Source organism: Oculina patagonica, chromosome 12 (genome assembly GCF_052425735.1).
Source record: "Oculina patagonica isolate OP01 chromosome 12, crgOcupat, whole genome shotgun sequence".
NCBI lineage: Eukaryota > Metazoa > Cnidaria > Anthozoa > Scleractinia > Oculinidae > Oculina > Oculina patagonica.
The window spans coordinates 28,991,768-29,008,129 of NC_135769.1; the positions used below are offsets into that span (position 1 = coordinate 28,991,768).

A 16,362-nucleotide genomic window follows, 5' to 3' on the forward strand; every position below is an offset into this window, starting at 1 on the left:
AAGATCAAAATCATCGTAATAAGCAAAAAACTTGCATGCAAAATTGACTTCAGTTTCGGACGAGAACGTTGTTCAACTGCCCCAGCTGTGGCGCAGTATAAATCAATATATACGCAGTATAAACAAACAGGAGTTCGGTAATCGAACTTTTAATTGAGTTTGATTGACCAAATTTTATTGTGAGTTTGATTATGTACGATTACCGAACCCAATCGAACAATTGGTGTTTGATTGAGTTCGATTACCGAACATTCGATTGGATACCCTGGGAATAATCGAACTCACAACAAAATAGACGTTCGATTTTTTTCGACTAACAAAACCAATCGAATGAGTTTGATATGCCAGGAGTACTATATAGATAAGATTGATAAATACTGCTTAATACTTTTGGTGATAATTTTAAAGCTGTTTTAGTTTGCTTTATAATTTGCCAGTTGAAAACCTCACTGAGTTTAAACTGTTGCAAATCGGCAAAATAATAATTACTATACATACAATAACATGAATAAATAAGCCTTGCACTCTTAAATTATATAAGCTTATATTTTAAATAAAACATGTTGAACAGTCCTGTGTTGACATCTCTATATGCACACAATTTATTCTAACAATAACTTCATGTTTAAGAAGTGCTAAATTATGGCATATACTAAAACCCGAAACAACGAAACGAAACCACCGAAACGAAACCACCGAAACCACCGAAACGAGCGAAACGAAACCGCCGAAACAACCGAAACGGCCGAAACGAGCGAAACGAAACGAAATCACCGAAACAAGCAAAACTTCAAGATTTTCGCCACTTACCGTACTATACACCCCGTTTAGCCTACTATACACTCTGATTAGCCTACTATAAACCCCGGTTAGCCTACTATACACTCCTGTTAGCCTACTACACACTCCGGTTAGCCTACGTTTCACTTAGGTTAGCCTACTATGCACTCCGGTTAGCCTGTTTACGGTTAGCTCTCAATAATTGTAATGGGTTTTGCTTGTTTCGGTGATTTCGTCTCGTTTCGGTCGTTTCGGCCGTTTCGGTTGTTTCGGCGGTTTCGTTTCGGTCGTTTCGGTGGTTTCGCTCGTTTCGGTCGTTTCGTTTCGGTGGTTTCGTTTCGTTGTTTCGGGTTTTAGTACATGCCCTAAATTATACGTATGAAGTGCAAGAACAAACACGAAATTCTACATTTTGAACTTCTATTAAAATATTAAAACCAATCTCACCTAGAAGCTACATAGAGGAAATCAACCAAAACATGATTTGAACGGTCATATATAAGCTTACCTTGGAAAGAAACTTTTTTGAGCAAAAACTCTATTTTTAATAACTCCACATAGGGTTAATACAAAATTTGACAGAGGGATGATTGACGACACATTGCCATTTCCATGATGGTGACAAAACAAGTGTTCAGAAGTAATCAAGCCATTATGTCCATTGAAATAAACAAGTTGATCTTGACGCTTTCAATAAAGTTCCACATAGTTCATGTTGAAGTCAAACTTGGCTGGAACACAGTTAACTTTGCAGTTAGCTACAGTTATTGATGACTCTGCTAAGAGTAGTTCAAGACCAGTGTGTAATTATTCCATGGGGTAAAAAGCCATCATGTCTGACCACGTTTGTAAAGAGGAAACTGCTTGTACCAGCCACCATCCCTGCTATCACGTCTGCGTCTACTTGGATCTTGCTCGCATCTTTCTTCTTTTGCGCTTCAGTCTTCGCATACGCTTTTTCCTCCACTTGTCTCTCATGTTGTTGTCCTCTAGTTCACTTTGAACATGGAGGACGAAACAGGCGTATGGCTTTGAACATGGCTAAAACAGGCGTATTGATTGGAGATCCGGTGAAAGAAGGCTCCATGCAGCTAATTTGGAAGTTATAAGGTCTTAAAGAGAGGAAAATTGCCCTTTTTAGCGAGATAAAAGGCCTCTCAATGATCGATCTTCGAACCGTTGAACCGAGCGCCAAAAAGTTCCAGAGAGGACGCCGGGATTAATTTTCGTTCGCGCCGGTGCTTCTCGGCCTTACCTCTCGACCAGGTCAAACACGGCAAACGACCAATTTTACCGCCGTTCGCGTGCAAAATTTCCTTGTCTATAATATAAAGAAAACCAAAACGCATGTCTCGAAAAATATATAAGCCAAACTGTTGGACGCTAGCGTTTTCCCCCCACTGCTCCAGATTGTTTAAAATATTGTTAGACGAAGTCATAGTCGCCTTCGTTTTCTGCATCAAAAGGTTTTTATTTATAATCTGTTTACTTTTTGACATTAGTAAAAGATTTGTAACTAAGAGCTTTTGTAATGAGTTATGTTAAAACTGATATCAGTCGCTTAATTTCGTCTTGCGCTTCGTTCATCTAGATAATTAGTAAATAATAAAAACCCATTCAGGCGGTTGCATATTGGAGGATAATGCCCTTGGCTGAAAAAATAAACAGTTGACTAAGCTTCAAAGGCAACTGTGAAATTTTGAGGATAATCTTTCAGGCAAGGAGTATTATCCTCCAGCAAGCCGGAAGGGGAAATATTTATTTTATACTTTCTTAAATCCCTCCGATTTCTTCTTCGTCGTTTGATTTCGTACCACGTGATGCGTTCTGTCTAACTAATGAATGCACGCGAAAGTTATTTGGTGGGTTACAACATGCATGAATTAAAAGCTCATGTTCACATGTTTTCAAACAGCCCCCTTTGTCAATTTCCAGGGTATTTACATGTTTCCAAACAGGCCCCCTTTGTCGATTTCCAGGGTATTTACATGTTTCCAAACAGGCCCCCTTTGTCGATTTCCAGGGTATTTACATGTTTCCAAACAGGCCCCCTTTGTCAATTTCCATGTTTTTTACATGTTTCCAAACAGGCCCCCTTTGTCGATTTCCAGGGTATTTACATGTTTCCAAACAGGCCCCCTTTGTCGATTTCCATGGTATTTACATGTTTCCAAACAGGCCCCCTTTGTCAATTTCCATGTTTTTTACATGTTTCCAAACAGGCCCCCTTTGTCGATTTCCAGAGTATTTACATGTTTCCAAACAGGCCCCCTTTGTCAATTGCCATGTTTTTTACATGTTTCCAAACAGGCCCCCTTTGTCAATTTCCATGGTTTTTACATGTTTCCAAACAGGCCCCCTTTGTCAATTTCCATGGTTTTTACATGTTTCCAACCAGGCCCCCTTTGTCAATTTCCATGGTTTTTACATGTTTCCAAACAGGCCCCCTTTGTCAATTTCCATGGTTTTTACATGTTTCCGAACGGCGCCCCTTTGTCAATTTTCCATGTTCTTTACATGATTTAGTAAAGAAATTTACATGTTTTTTACAAAGAAAGAAACTGTAAAAGTGGTTAATACATTTGACATGTTTTTTACATGTTCTTACAATTAGCGTTGTAATAAAGGACCATGTAAATCACTTTTTACAATACATTTACATGATCCGTTGAAGACTGTAAATTTCATGTAAATTTTGTTTTACAAAACTCCAACATGTAAATTTTAATTTACAAAGAATGTAAATAAGATTTACATTTTGTAAATTGTAATTTACATGTGCATGTAAATTTTCAACTTTTCCAGTGCTCAGGTTCAGTGATTTGCTAAGAAATGGTCGTTCACTGGTGAAAACTGCACAAATCCACACCGATGACTTTCCTCGACAACTTCAGATCAAATTCAGTAAAAATACACTTGCCCCTCTTTCGTATTTCAAAAAGCCAATAAAACGAGGGATTACCTGGCCTATTTTATTTTGATAAAAATAAGATCATGAAGATACTTATTTTAACTATAGCAATTGTCGGCCTATTTGTTAAATCGATAAAAATATCAGTTTTGCCGTCTTATTTAAGTTTTACCAATTCACTTCTCAGGTGAGGATTATTGAGGAATGGTTAAATTAACCAAAGACAGTTATACAGAATATAAACATTTTTCGAATATGACTGTGCCCATCGATCAAAGGGTTACACTGCAAACATTTTGAAAGTGACTGCATTTCTGGACACATTCTCGTCCCCATAGCCCTTTCGTTTCTCTTAGCCGGATTGGCACGAGAAAACGGAGGGCTCTGGGGACATAGGATTTTTGAATTAATTCGAATTTTTTTGATTGGCTGTTTGGAACAAAGAATTCCTAAACGGAAGTCGAAAACGTAACGACTCTCTCATACATTCTTTTGAAACGTCATGACTGCATACATGAAGACCGGAAGTCCTAGAATCTAGGACTGGAAATCCTGTGTCCCCAGAGCCCTTTGTTTCCTCGTGCCAAGGCCCAGCCGGCTAAGAGAAACGAAAGGGCTATGGGGACGAGAATGTTCTGGACATTAAACAAGTAAGATCTAATGCTGGAATGGGTTATTCTTTACCAAGAATGGTTGACTCTTCCAAAGAAGAGATAACTAACAAAACACTCAACTGATTAAAAATGAGTTTTGTAAGAAATTCACCTTTAACAACTTGCCTAAGTTGAAAATATAACCATGATTGTGATAGTCTGGCAAGGAAATATCAGAGAGAACGATTCCTAACTACTGCAAAGCTAAGGAAGACAAAAAAAAAGCATTTTAGGCTCGATCACGAAATGGAGCTCCAAGCCGGCTAAAAAGCACGAAAAGGGAAATGCTATAATAAAGCATAGATATCTATCTACACAGTGATTTGGTTTTCGATTCTTTCAATCCGCAATTATTGAAATTGGCTGAAGTGAGAATAACACTTGTTAAAACCGAGAGAAAACTTACCTTCTGGAGATGTTAACACTAGAAGATCAAGCCAATAAAACTAATTGTTATGCTTGAGGAACATGTTTTCATATCATTGAAAGACTCATTCGACATGCTCCAAAGGCAAAAATAATTGCCTTCTTTTGTTTTTATTTACTCAGACCATCATGGTTTCTCTAGCGAGCAACAACAGTAGTATCTCAAAATATAATGGTAGCCGCCCGCTACGCAACAGACTGCAGGGCGCCAAGGGATAAATACCCTTTGATGTTCACTGATACTGACTAAAGGAATTTTAAACGAATTCGAGATTCTCTAAATTCACAAATAGAGGTAAACACACCAACATTCCCATTACCAGGGTTGTTTCCAAGAAACGTTGCTTTATTGGAGCCTGAGATATGAACATACAAAAACGTGACATCTTGGATGCGAATTTAGTTAAGTTCGGGTTCAGTGATTTCATTGCTTACAAATGTTCGCTACGGGCGACAACAGCCCAAATCCCCCAAAGCAGACTTTCTTTGAGAGCATTGTTCTCTTTGACGACACCAGACTAATTGAAAATATCTTTAATCTTTCTAAGAAAACTCAAAAAGCACATAAAACGATAGAGATGCAGGTAAACGTTAACCCTATTCAGACCGGGCTTTTTTGGATCTTTTTAGACGGGGGGGGGGGGGGGGCGGAATCCGCCCCCTCCGTAACTTCCAGAATATTTAAGCAATCACAATGAAACTTAAAGGATATATAGTATGTCCGAAAATCTATCTTTGGTATACGTCACGTGGGATGATGATGTCACATCACGTGACAATGACATCATGATGTCAAATCTTGGATCCGCCATCTTGGATTTTAAAATTTTTCCAAAACTTCAGAAAACCGCCCAAAATTACTGAAAATTACTCAAAACCAATCAAATTGCGCTTAAAAACCGTGAAAAGGTGAAAATAATGACATTAAAATTATTTTTCATTTATAGAAACACGAAAATTACAAATTTGGAAAAACATGCCTGTCAAAATGCCGTTGCCATGGTGACATCAAGTTTCTGACACAACAACCTATCCTACCAATTTATTCCCAGATAAATTTTAGATAAACTCGCAAAGTTTGGCAGCGTTTGGTTGAATCTTGAAAAGGTTATAAGCGTTCAAAGTCGGCGCGGGCACTCCCCCCCCTCCCCCGTCTGGATAGGGTTAACTGGGTTAAGTTAAAAGTACCATCTTTACAAAACCGACTGACGAGATTTGATAAAATAATACCAAAAAATACAAAGAATTAAAAGTTTGAGTGAAGAAGTGTGTAGTCTTAAAAATCTTATTTGCTAATTCGACATGCTCCATAGACAAGAGTAATTAAGAGGAAATCCGCCAGGACTTCGAGTAGTTATTGGACAAAATTATGTACCAAAACTATTTACACCTGATTGTAAGCTTTTGTGTTACTGCTTCAAATATCTTATCGAAAGAAATCTTTTCTAACAACACCAAACATCGAAAACAAATTTCGAAGTTCCACTGAATTTCCATGAATCGCTTAAAAGATGTGAGCTTTTGCCCATAGCTTGTGAACTTTGAATATCATTTTCTCAGACTCTGATAAGAAATTGTTGTACCAGAATTATTTCCACCTTATTGCAAACTTTTTTGTTACTGCTTCAAATATCTTATCAAAAGAAATCTTTTCTAACAACACCAAACATCGAAAACAAATTTCGAAGTTCCGCTGAATTCCACTGAATTGCTTAAGACGAATTTACAAAATGGCTACACGTGAGATTTTGCCTATACCTTGTGAACTTTGAAATTCATTTTCTCAGACTCTGATAAGAAATTGTTGTTGGTGTTATCACGGATAATTACTTAACTCTTTACCTTTTATTCTGGTACTTGATAAATATTACTCGACTTCCTAGTGGATTCCGTCTTAATTTCTTTTGTGTTTATCAACTCAGACCATCATGTTTTCTCCCGCACAGCGTAATAACTCAAACACTTCGCTGTTGGCGAGCAACAACAGTAGTATCTGGTGGAAAACACGGGGCCGGGGTCCCAGCGGTCCCGGGGTCCCGGGCTGTGGAAAACACGGGGTCCGGGGATGTGGAAAACGCGGGGTGTGGAAAACGCAAGAATAGCGTCTCTTTCTTTTCGCGCCTGGGTTGGGTTCATCCCCTATATAAGGCGCGGAAGGAAGGGTTAGGGCATGGACTATCGCTCTCTTGGCGAGGGGTGACCGCGAAAAAAACATGGTGGTGAACTCTACCGCTGCCTCTCTCAGTCAGATACAAGCGTTTGAGTTTCATATCACATAAAAAATTATTCCGTCGTGCTTAAACATAATCTATCTGAGGGTGTAGAGTGAAAATAACAAAGGATTTCATTAGAGTAACGGCTGGCGCACGTTGCTCACGCAAACCTCAGACTTTTATGTGACTGGCGTGACAGGCGTGATTCACGGTCAAGCGTCCAGGCCCAGTACTGGAACCCTTCACAATACGTTTTAGCAGAGCTCGCTACATGAACACAAAGTACTTTTTGTTGTCGGGTATCCCTTTTCCTTTTTTTATAAAACCGTAGAGCTGCAGGTAGAGGGTAGAGAATTTGACGCTCTGTAAAGCCCTTACGGGCCCCCGGGGGGGGGGGGTGGGGGTACCCAAAAAAGTTTTGTACGGCGAGGCTCCGCCCCGAGCTCTAACCCCATACCCTTTTATATACCACTTCGCCAGAAATTGTACCCCATTAATTCGTATACCGTTTAATGAAATAAGGTACCCCTTTTATATACCTGAAAGTCATGGTATAGACTTTAACATGACGTTTTCTTGTAGCGCTCCATAAATTGAAATAATACAGCCATAAATTGCATCTGTTAAAAATATTTTAATAAAGGCCCTTTCAAAAACCTAAATGACAGATTTCCATTCCTTTTCGTATACCTAAACTTGTGAAATCTTTACCCTTTTATATACCTGAAGCCTGAAAAAGGTACCCCTTTCGGGCGGAGCCTCCCCGTATAGGCCATTATAGGGAGTACCCCCCCCCCCCCCTACCAGGCTTACGGGTGACATGGGCCATTTGGACCTTTTTTTTTCAGAAAAGTAACTGAATGCCCAGGGTTTGCCCGAGGAGGATGGGCGCTTTTAAATTTGAATGATACATTAAGAGGAGAAATGAGAGAAATAGCCAGCTTATTCCAGTGTATTTAGGCTTGGAGGAATAAGAAGGCACAGCATTGCAGATTAGGAAACAAAAAACACACGAATAATGAGAAAGGGCTAACGCACAGTAATACCAAAAAAGCAAGTGAAAATTTCATCATCTCTTCACGTTTAATTGTAACTAAACATATATTGTAATTTTAATCTTAGATTTTATTACTGGACATCTTGTTAAGACCAGCATTTTTTATAAATGCTGATAGATTTCTTTCCAGTTTAAATAAAGCTTTTATTATTATTATTATTATTATTATTATTGAAGTGCAATCGTAATGCAAATCGCGTGGCAAATGTCACGTTTTTTAAACTTTATTTCCATTTCACAAAAAATTAATTTTAAAAGTTATCACGATTACCCGAGTTTATAGCCTAAAGGGAACTTTAATTGAATTTTATGAAAAAACCAGCAATGCAAAATGCGAAGTGACTGTTCTTAGCCTCTCCATCTTCTCCATCTTTTCACTCCATCTTCGCCCCCCCCTCCAAGATGATAAATCAATGACAACGAGTTCTAAAAAATGCTATTTATGCAATCCAACTCATAACAAAATACAATTCAGACAGCTTTAGATACAGCTTGCATTTGTTTCCATTTGATTCATGACCTTTAATCTGTTACAATTTTCGAATAAAGGATACTAGATACACTGAAGGTAAGAGGATACTAAATTTATTGGCCTGGTAAAAATCTAATCAACAAATACCTTGATCAGGAACGACCGAACTTACATTTAATTTCAACATGCATTCACGAGGAATATGCAACTAAAAAGCTAGTTTAGTCTGTGTCCTCTTCAGTTGGTTGCCATGCAAGATTTGAATCTGGAATGACTTCGTGTGACCACATATGAAAAATATACCTATATATCAAGTTCCAAAATGTTTTTAATTATTTTTAGTTTTAAATAATATTGTTTTATAGTTATTTTAGTTTTTATTTCTAACAACTAAAGATTTTGAATAAATACCTTAAGATTAAGAGGAGCGCTCAAACTACATAAGGTTTCGATGAACATCTAACCCTGCACATTTACATTTGTAAAATTTTCAAATGTAAATGTGAATGGCATGGTTATCAAAATGTTATGTAATTTTATGCTCATCTTTCTCTTCAAGTATTTATTAAAATTATATTATGTTCTATTATAGTTATCAATGTTTCTGTTGGTTATTTTTTAACATAGTTGTCATTTGGAAGCTGATAATGAGGTTTGCTTTCCATGCATGGATGCATGAAGTCATCCCAGATTCACATCTATTATGGCAACCAACTGAAGAGGTCATAGAGGAAACTGGTTTTGTAGTCACATCTGTTACATAAATGTGTGTTGAAAGTAAATGCAACTGAGATCTTTCCTTATCAAGATGCTGTTTAGTTACGCATTCTTTTCATTTCAGTTCTCCTTTCTTATTCCCATACATCTCTTTTAATGTTCATTATGAGAAAATGGTGGTCCATCAAGACAGTATCACATGCTGATGAATGTCTTTGTTCTCGCCACTTGACTGATGGACAATAGACTAACTATGAAAGGAGAAACCAGTTGTCGATTACTTGATCTCAGTCATGTTTGTCAGTAGAGACAGAATCTTGTCTGGACTCCATGTCAATAAAGGCTTGGCCTTCTATTAAGGATTGTGTTAGATTGAGATCCTTTGAAATAGAGCCTGCAAAGAAACAAGAAAAAACAACTTAAGATTTGCAAGCAAAAGATAGCTAGAACTGACGTTTAGATTTGTGTGCTTGGCTACTTGAATGGGGTCACAAGGAAAAAACAGTTATTGAGAACAAAGGACAGCACCTTTTTTCGTAAAATAATGAACCAATAACATTAAAATACAATTACCTAATACTGGCACATCACTGAGTTCCTTGCTGAGTCCTCACCTCCTTCTCTTGAAAACACATTATTTTGTAATTCCTAAAGGAAAGTTAAATGTTACTTTGAGTGCACAACTACTATAAAACTTGGTGTAACATTCAAACCCAAACCAAAACATGTTATTTAATTTTGATATTACATGAAAGAACCCATTCAGCACAAAAACTTACATTGCAACAGTTGATGACCAACAAATCCACTTAATATGTTCTCCTACACTCTCTGAAAGCTTCAGTTTTCTTCTAACATCAGACACACCTACACCAAACACATTAATGGGAACACAATATATGTTACTCAAGTATTTCAACCAAATGCTAAATATTACTGACAAACCTACAACCTTTTGGTCACTGTATAAATGGAGGAAATACTGACACAGAAATAACAATGATGTTCCACAGCTAGCAACAGAGCCCAATATTTATTCTAGGCAGTAAAATTTGAAGGCACACTTAAAGTCAGGGCTTGATACTAACTTTTTTGCTAGCTAGCCAATTGGCTAGTGACAGCTTTGACTTCACTAGCCAAAACTTATACTTATTAATAACAAGCTAACTAAGGTTTGGTGCCATCTTCACTGGCTCTGTTATCATTATCTTTAGGGTTAATTTACCGGTAGTTTACTTTTTGGTAATTTCAGCTTCTCCACAGTCTTTGATAATTTTATATGTGACAACAGTGTACTTGTGAGTCTTGTTCTCTTGGAGACGATTTCGATGTATGATTTTCTTCCAATCAAATTCTTTAGAATATGTAAAGAAAGGCAAAATGATAGAAATAACATAAAGCATACAGATTGTAATAAATACCATTTTTCTTAGGTCCTCTATCTTCACACCACAGCATTATCTCTGCTACTTAGCAAGAAACCTATTGACACAACAGCAAGACATTTGATCCTTGTCTGTGTTGACTGGTAGTGGTAGTCGGCTTAAAGACAAGGAAAATGGACCCAATTTATCATCAATTTTTCAACTGAAAACAAAATGCTTGGCTTATTGTTGCTTAGCAGAATGTATGTGTTAAGGATATATGTGTAGAGTTTTTTTGGCTCTTTACTTCTCCTACTTCAATATTGTAAAAATTTCCATAACAAGCTCCCTGGTTCTTTCTCTTTGAAAACAAGTTTCATAAATCTAGAAGTAACACAGATTGCAATAAATACCATTTTTTCTAGGTCCTCTATCTTCGCACCATGGCATCATCTCTGCTATTTAGCAAGGAACCTATTAACACAGCAGCAAGTCACTGCTCCTTGTCTGTGTACACTGGAATCCAACTAAGAGAGAACAGTCACATGATCAGTACAAATGTAATTTTCTGTATAATTATACCGGGAAATAGAAACTAAGACAATATAGGCAAGCTCTGATAATAACATTATAATAATGTTGTATACTTCTTGTAATAAATTGTTAAGTCAAAAACATCCAAAGGCCATAACTAGCTATACTACATTTCATTTTATTACGACTCACCCAGAAGAACACTGGTGTAATTGTCTTTTCCCTCCACATTTATCACTCTTGAAAAACTTGCCCTGCATAAGTCAACATCCAGCATCCTAGTCTGAAAGATCAAAGAAAACACAATTAAGATTGACCACTTGTAAATGGATGGATCCATTTTGTTTTGCTATAACAACACATTCTTGAAGATACTTAACCTCAATTTGATAATTTATGTACAGTGACAATTTAATGCTCTATGTTGTTTTGCTGTAATGTTCAACACACTCTCAAAGGCACAAATTAACCTCTGACATGTAAAGGGAAAATGTACAATTTTGTTTGCCTTTTTGTGGTTACACTTGTAAGAGACAGGCTCCAGGTCATAGACTCCCCTGGATCCAGTACAAGTTAAGATCTACAAGGAAGGAAACCCTCAGATATGACCCAGGTTTTGTTCAGATCACACACACACATCACTGATGTGATCACTTCCCTACTACAGTACAGAAGAAGTTCTGATAATAAGCTTCATGGTCCTTCTAATTGAAAACAAGTCCCATAAATTTGAAAGTAACACAAAATGAAATGTAACACAGCATTTTCTTAGGTCCCATGGACACTGCAGCATGAAAGACATGCATGCTACCTTATTGTTACTTATTTTCGCGGGTACTTAATTTCGCGAAAATGGAACAGGAATATTTCGCGAGACTTAATTTTCGCGATTTGGCCAAAAATACGTAATTAGCATAAAAAATACAATAGAAATCGTTTAGAATTAATTTTCGCGAGTCTTTAATTTCGCGATTTTTTTGAAAATCGCGAAAATCGCGAAAATTAAGTCCCGCAAAAATAAGTAACAATAAGGTAGTACTTTGGAAAGATAAATTTACTGTATGGTTATCATCTAAACTGTATTCTAGATAATAATTTAATACAGCAATATATTCAATATCACATATGCCTTGTAGTAGTTATCTGTGCTGATCGCTAGTGCCCCTCTCAAATTAAGAACCTATTCAAGAACCTACAAGTGGCCTAAAAACCCACTAAATACCATTTCTATAAGAACCTATTAAGGCTAAGTTGGAAAAATCTAGGTTCCAATATACGTGGGTTTTTACTGTAGCACAGATTTTGGTAAATACCATTTTTCTCAGGTCCTCTATCTTCACACCACAGCATCTCTGCTATTGAACAAGGCGGAACCTTTTGATACAGCTCCAAGTTATTTGATCCTTTGTCCATGTAGACTTGAACCCAACTACAAAAAAAAGGTTATTATAAATCATCAGTAAAAAAATAGCATTATAAAAATTAAAAGCCACTGATAATAATATCATTATGTATACCACTTGTAATAAATTGCTAAGTCGAAAACATCCAAAGGCCATCACTAACTATATATATTATGACTCACCCAGAAGAACGCTGCTGTAATATTTCCTTTCCCTCCAAATTCATCATTCTTGGAATACTTGCCCTGCATAGTCAACATCCAGTATCCCAATCTGGAAGATTAAAGGAAACACAAAGCAGATTATCCCTTTATAGCATTAGCATTTGCTGTAACAACACATAAAATACCTGGAAATATACTCCAACACAGTATTCTCAAAGACACAATTTAACCTCAATTACCAGCCAGATTTCCGAAGGGAAAACTAACATTTTTTTCTGAAAAACTAGCAAGAAAGGATAGCTAATTTAAACTGGTGTTATTTTCAAAACAGAGTCATTCTCCTCTACTAACTCTGTTCAAAATAAGCGTGTAAAAAAGTTAGCGTACCGTCCGCCATCTTTGAATATGAACGTGAAACTGCTGGACATCTACTATTTGTACTGTTGTCTCAAGAGACTCACTTCCGCCCCAGGCTCTTCTCTTCTTTTGAGGTTGCAAGCTGTAAGCTATCGTATTCCAACATAGCCCTTCGAAGCCATACTTTACACATACCAGTGTAATTTGACCAGGAATAGCGCTACAGATGGATATAAATTGTCATCCAGGTGATCCATGCGCAAGCCTGAAAAATTAAAAGAATAAAATGCAAACTAATCTGCACAGCAAAGAGAAGAGTTCGATTAGTTGAATACGGGACAAATATGTTCGATTCAATATCGTTTTCTCACAATCTTTTTTTCGCTATTATAATTATCAGTTTTTACAAAAGAAAGGAGGTCGACCGTACGGTTGAGATGATAAACCGTAATTTCCAATATTTCGTCAGACATGGCCTGACTTCTTCAGGGATGAACTGTGCAGTTCATTCTCTGAAGGAAGTCAGAACACAGCCTGAAAAGTCCTGAATTCTTCGGGGAGTGAACTCTACAGTTCATTCCCCGAAGAAGTCAGGCCTTGTAAGGGCAAGTCAGGCGGTGCCGTGACTTCTTCAGGGAATGAAATTCACACTTCATTCCCTGAGAAAGTCACGGCACGGTCTGACCCGCTTGACTTCTTCAGGGAATGATTTGTTCATTCCATGAAGAAGTCAGGCCATGCCTGATGAAATATTCAAATATAAAGTTTATCATCCAACTTATACCGCTTTTGCTGAGTAAGTTTTTTCTTTTCTTTCGGACCGTGAGATGTTCTGTGTACGATGTACAGACAATGCCGAAGATGTACGATTTTCGAAGTCATAGTAACCGGAGTTTTTGAAGATGTCTCCGACGTTTTTCGATTATATTCTGAGTTCAACGATTGTTTGATCATTTATCCGGTTCGTGTCCAGTCCCACAATGTGTCTGGACTTGGTTTGGAGGATTCGATCTTTTATAGATTTTTTTTTCTCAAAATTCAATCGAATTAGTGATGCTCGGTTTAGCAGTTACTTGTTCGAATTTGTGAGACAGGCGTTGGATGTTGGCTTGTGCGAGTGTGATAGACGTTTTTAATCAGCAGAAGTGCATGGAAATGTGAGACTTGAAATGACTGAACGATTTTTCAGATAACATTAAATTATTATTTATCATTTATCATTGAGCTAAGCCAAAATACCATGCATACCATAAATAGACCTACATAAGCATACACCATGAGTGATACATGACTTTACAGAGTCTTTCATGAGTATATTTATACACGAGTTACAAAGCCATACATTGTTAATGCCCTTACATAACCCAACAGAGTGATACATGTTTATGACAGTTTTAAATATATTCTAAGATGTTCGGTATAGGATATTCAGACGATGCCAAAGAGTCAGTCATAGTTTCTGAAATTTCGACGATGTTTCTAGCCTTTTTTTCGAATGTATTCTGAGATGTTCGGTATACGATGTACGGACGCTGCCGGAGATGTCCGAAGCTTTCCGAAGATTGCTTTGGCAACGATTGTTTGATCATTTTTCTGGTTTTTGCCCAGTCCCTCAATGAGTCTAGACTCGGTTTGGAAGATTCCATCATTTAAAGAATTTTTTCTCGAAATTAAGTCGAATAAACAAACATGCTGATGGTTTAGGAGTTAATAGTTCGGATTTGTGAGACAGGCGTTGGATGTTGGCTTATGCGAGCGAACGATTTTTTGCAGATAAGATTATTTATCATAGCAAGTGAACTAAGCCAAAATGGGCTGTATCCTGAAAAGAAAAAGTCTTATTTATCTTCCCTAATGAATGTAATAATTGTACACCATGCCTAATACTCCCTTTGCAGCGCCGATGTGATAAGCGGCAGTAACCATATGATGAATAAAAATACAACATTAAAAGTAAGATAAACAAAATGGTAAAATAAAATAAAGGATACCAGTTCAGTTCCTCAACCGGATCTGAAAAAAAAAAAGATAAAAAAAGAACAAGAAAGAAACAAAGAAGAACACAAAAGCATGTACCCGCGGTTTTGATACCAAATTGGCACACTGATTTGGAAGGCACGAATCATAACCACTATACCATAAATAGACCTACATAATCAAACATACATAAACTTACAGAGTCTTACATGAACATTATTTATACACTAGTTACATAGCCCTACATAACCTTACAGAGTAATACATGACCATACATACGGTAATACATATTGCCCTATATCCCTACATACTATTATGATAGCCATACTTTGTTATCCATGGGCCTACATAATATTACAGAGTAATACATGACCATACGTACGGTAATACATATTGCCCTATATCCCTACATACTATATTACATAGCCATTCTTTGTCACTCATGGGCCTACATAATCTAGCTTACAGAGTGATACATGACCAGTTCTAGACTTATATTTTCCTCTTATATCTTCCCTACATGGCCATACTTTGTCAGTCATACACAGCCCCACGCAGCCATTCATAGTCATACTTTACTCCCATAACGATCTGGCTGGCAGCCACGGTCTTCTTCCTGTCTAATGTAATAAATAACTAACAAGTTAGTATACTTAACAATTATTCCACAAAAGCGCGCATTGGATATGAGATCGCCGGCTATTATCATCTCATATCCAACAGGAGCAAGTGGAATAATTGTTTTACTAAACCGATCAAACGCCTTCGAATCCTACCTATGCTGCTTTGTTTTCAGTGATCAGGGTATTTTTGTTTAGAAACATCCTCAGGCACATAAATGAGTGAATCAAATGGGAATCACTCATGCGCTGTTCCCATCGTGACTCTGTAGCTCAGATGGTAGAGCAGTGGACCTGTAACTTGAAGCTTGTGAGTTTGAATCCCACCGTAGCCACTGATTTTCTTTCAGTGGTCAGTACAGAGTATTTTAGTTTAGAAACTCGGGTCGTGGGTTCGAATCCCAACCGTTCCGATATCATCTACCTTTGCTATTTAGCCATATCTAGTATTTTGTATTTTAATTATACTTCAGTCAAACTGACATAAATGACAGTTCGTTCTCTGACCAAATGGACACAAGCACACGCTCAGGTTCTTGCACTAGCACTGGCATGGAAGCATCACACAATGGCAGTCATTCTGGCACCGGCTCTGTGCCATGAGGTCAGACGGAAGAAATAAAATACCGCAATATTTAGAAAGGAAGCCACATCAGCCGTAGCTGGTTTTCATGCGGGTCCTCTATCCAGATCGAATTGGAATTTGAAAATGTT

The 16,362-nt window shown here is 37.3% G+C and overlaps 1 protein-coding gene across 23 annotated transcripts; it reads right to left on the bottom strand.

Annotated features, from left to right (window-relative positions):
- Positions 1 to 8,464: 8,464 nt before the first annotated feature.
- LOC144632034 (cytosolic Fe-S cluster assembly factor NUBP2 homolog) lies at positions 8,465 to 13,359 on the bottom strand. 23 transcript variants are annotated; one of them, XM_078490642.1, is made up of 10 exons: positions 13,082 to 13,199; positions 12,713 to 12,803; positions 12,441 to 12,556; positions 11,636 to 11,707; positions 11,320 to 11,410; positions 11,007 to 11,120; positions 10,651 to 10,771; positions 10,009 to 10,096; positions 9,803 to 9,877; positions 8,465 to 9,623 (listed from the first exon to the last, which is right to left on the bottom strand). In XM_078490642.1, exons 1-3 carry the CDS (start codon positions 13,120 to 13,122, stop codon positions 12,521 to 12,523), a joined length of 168 nt encoding a protein of 55 aa, XP_078346768.1. In that variant the 5' UTR covers positions 13,123 to 13,199; the 3' UTR covers positions 8,465 to 9,623; positions 9,803 to 9,877; positions 10,009 to 10,096; positions 10,651 to 10,771; positions 11,007 to 11,120; positions 11,320 to 11,410; positions 11,636 to 11,707; positions 12,441 to 12,520. The 23 variants fall into 23 exon arrangements, with proteins under 23 accessions (XP_078346768.1, XP_078346746.1, XP_078346758.1 ...); XM_078490620.1 differs by having other exon boundaries at positions 13,082 to 13,180; XM_078490632.1 differs by having other exon boundaries at positions 10,651 to 10,711; positions 11,316 to 11,410; positions 12,934 to 13,175.
- Positions 13,360 to 16,362: the final 3,003 nt, after the last annotated feature.

Excerpts from the sequence above, each read along its gene's own strand:
- LOC144632034 (XM_078490620.1), bottom strand. Across the intron at positions 11,411-11,635 it reads ACAAGTGTAACCACAAAAAG|ACTAGGATGCTGGATGTTGA; the intron begins GCAAACAAAATT and ends TTGATCTTTCAG. Across the intron at positions 11,121-11,319 it reads TTACACCAGTGTTCTTCTGG|TTGGATTCCAGTGTACACAG; the intron begins GTGAGTCGTAAT and ends GTTCTCTCTTAG.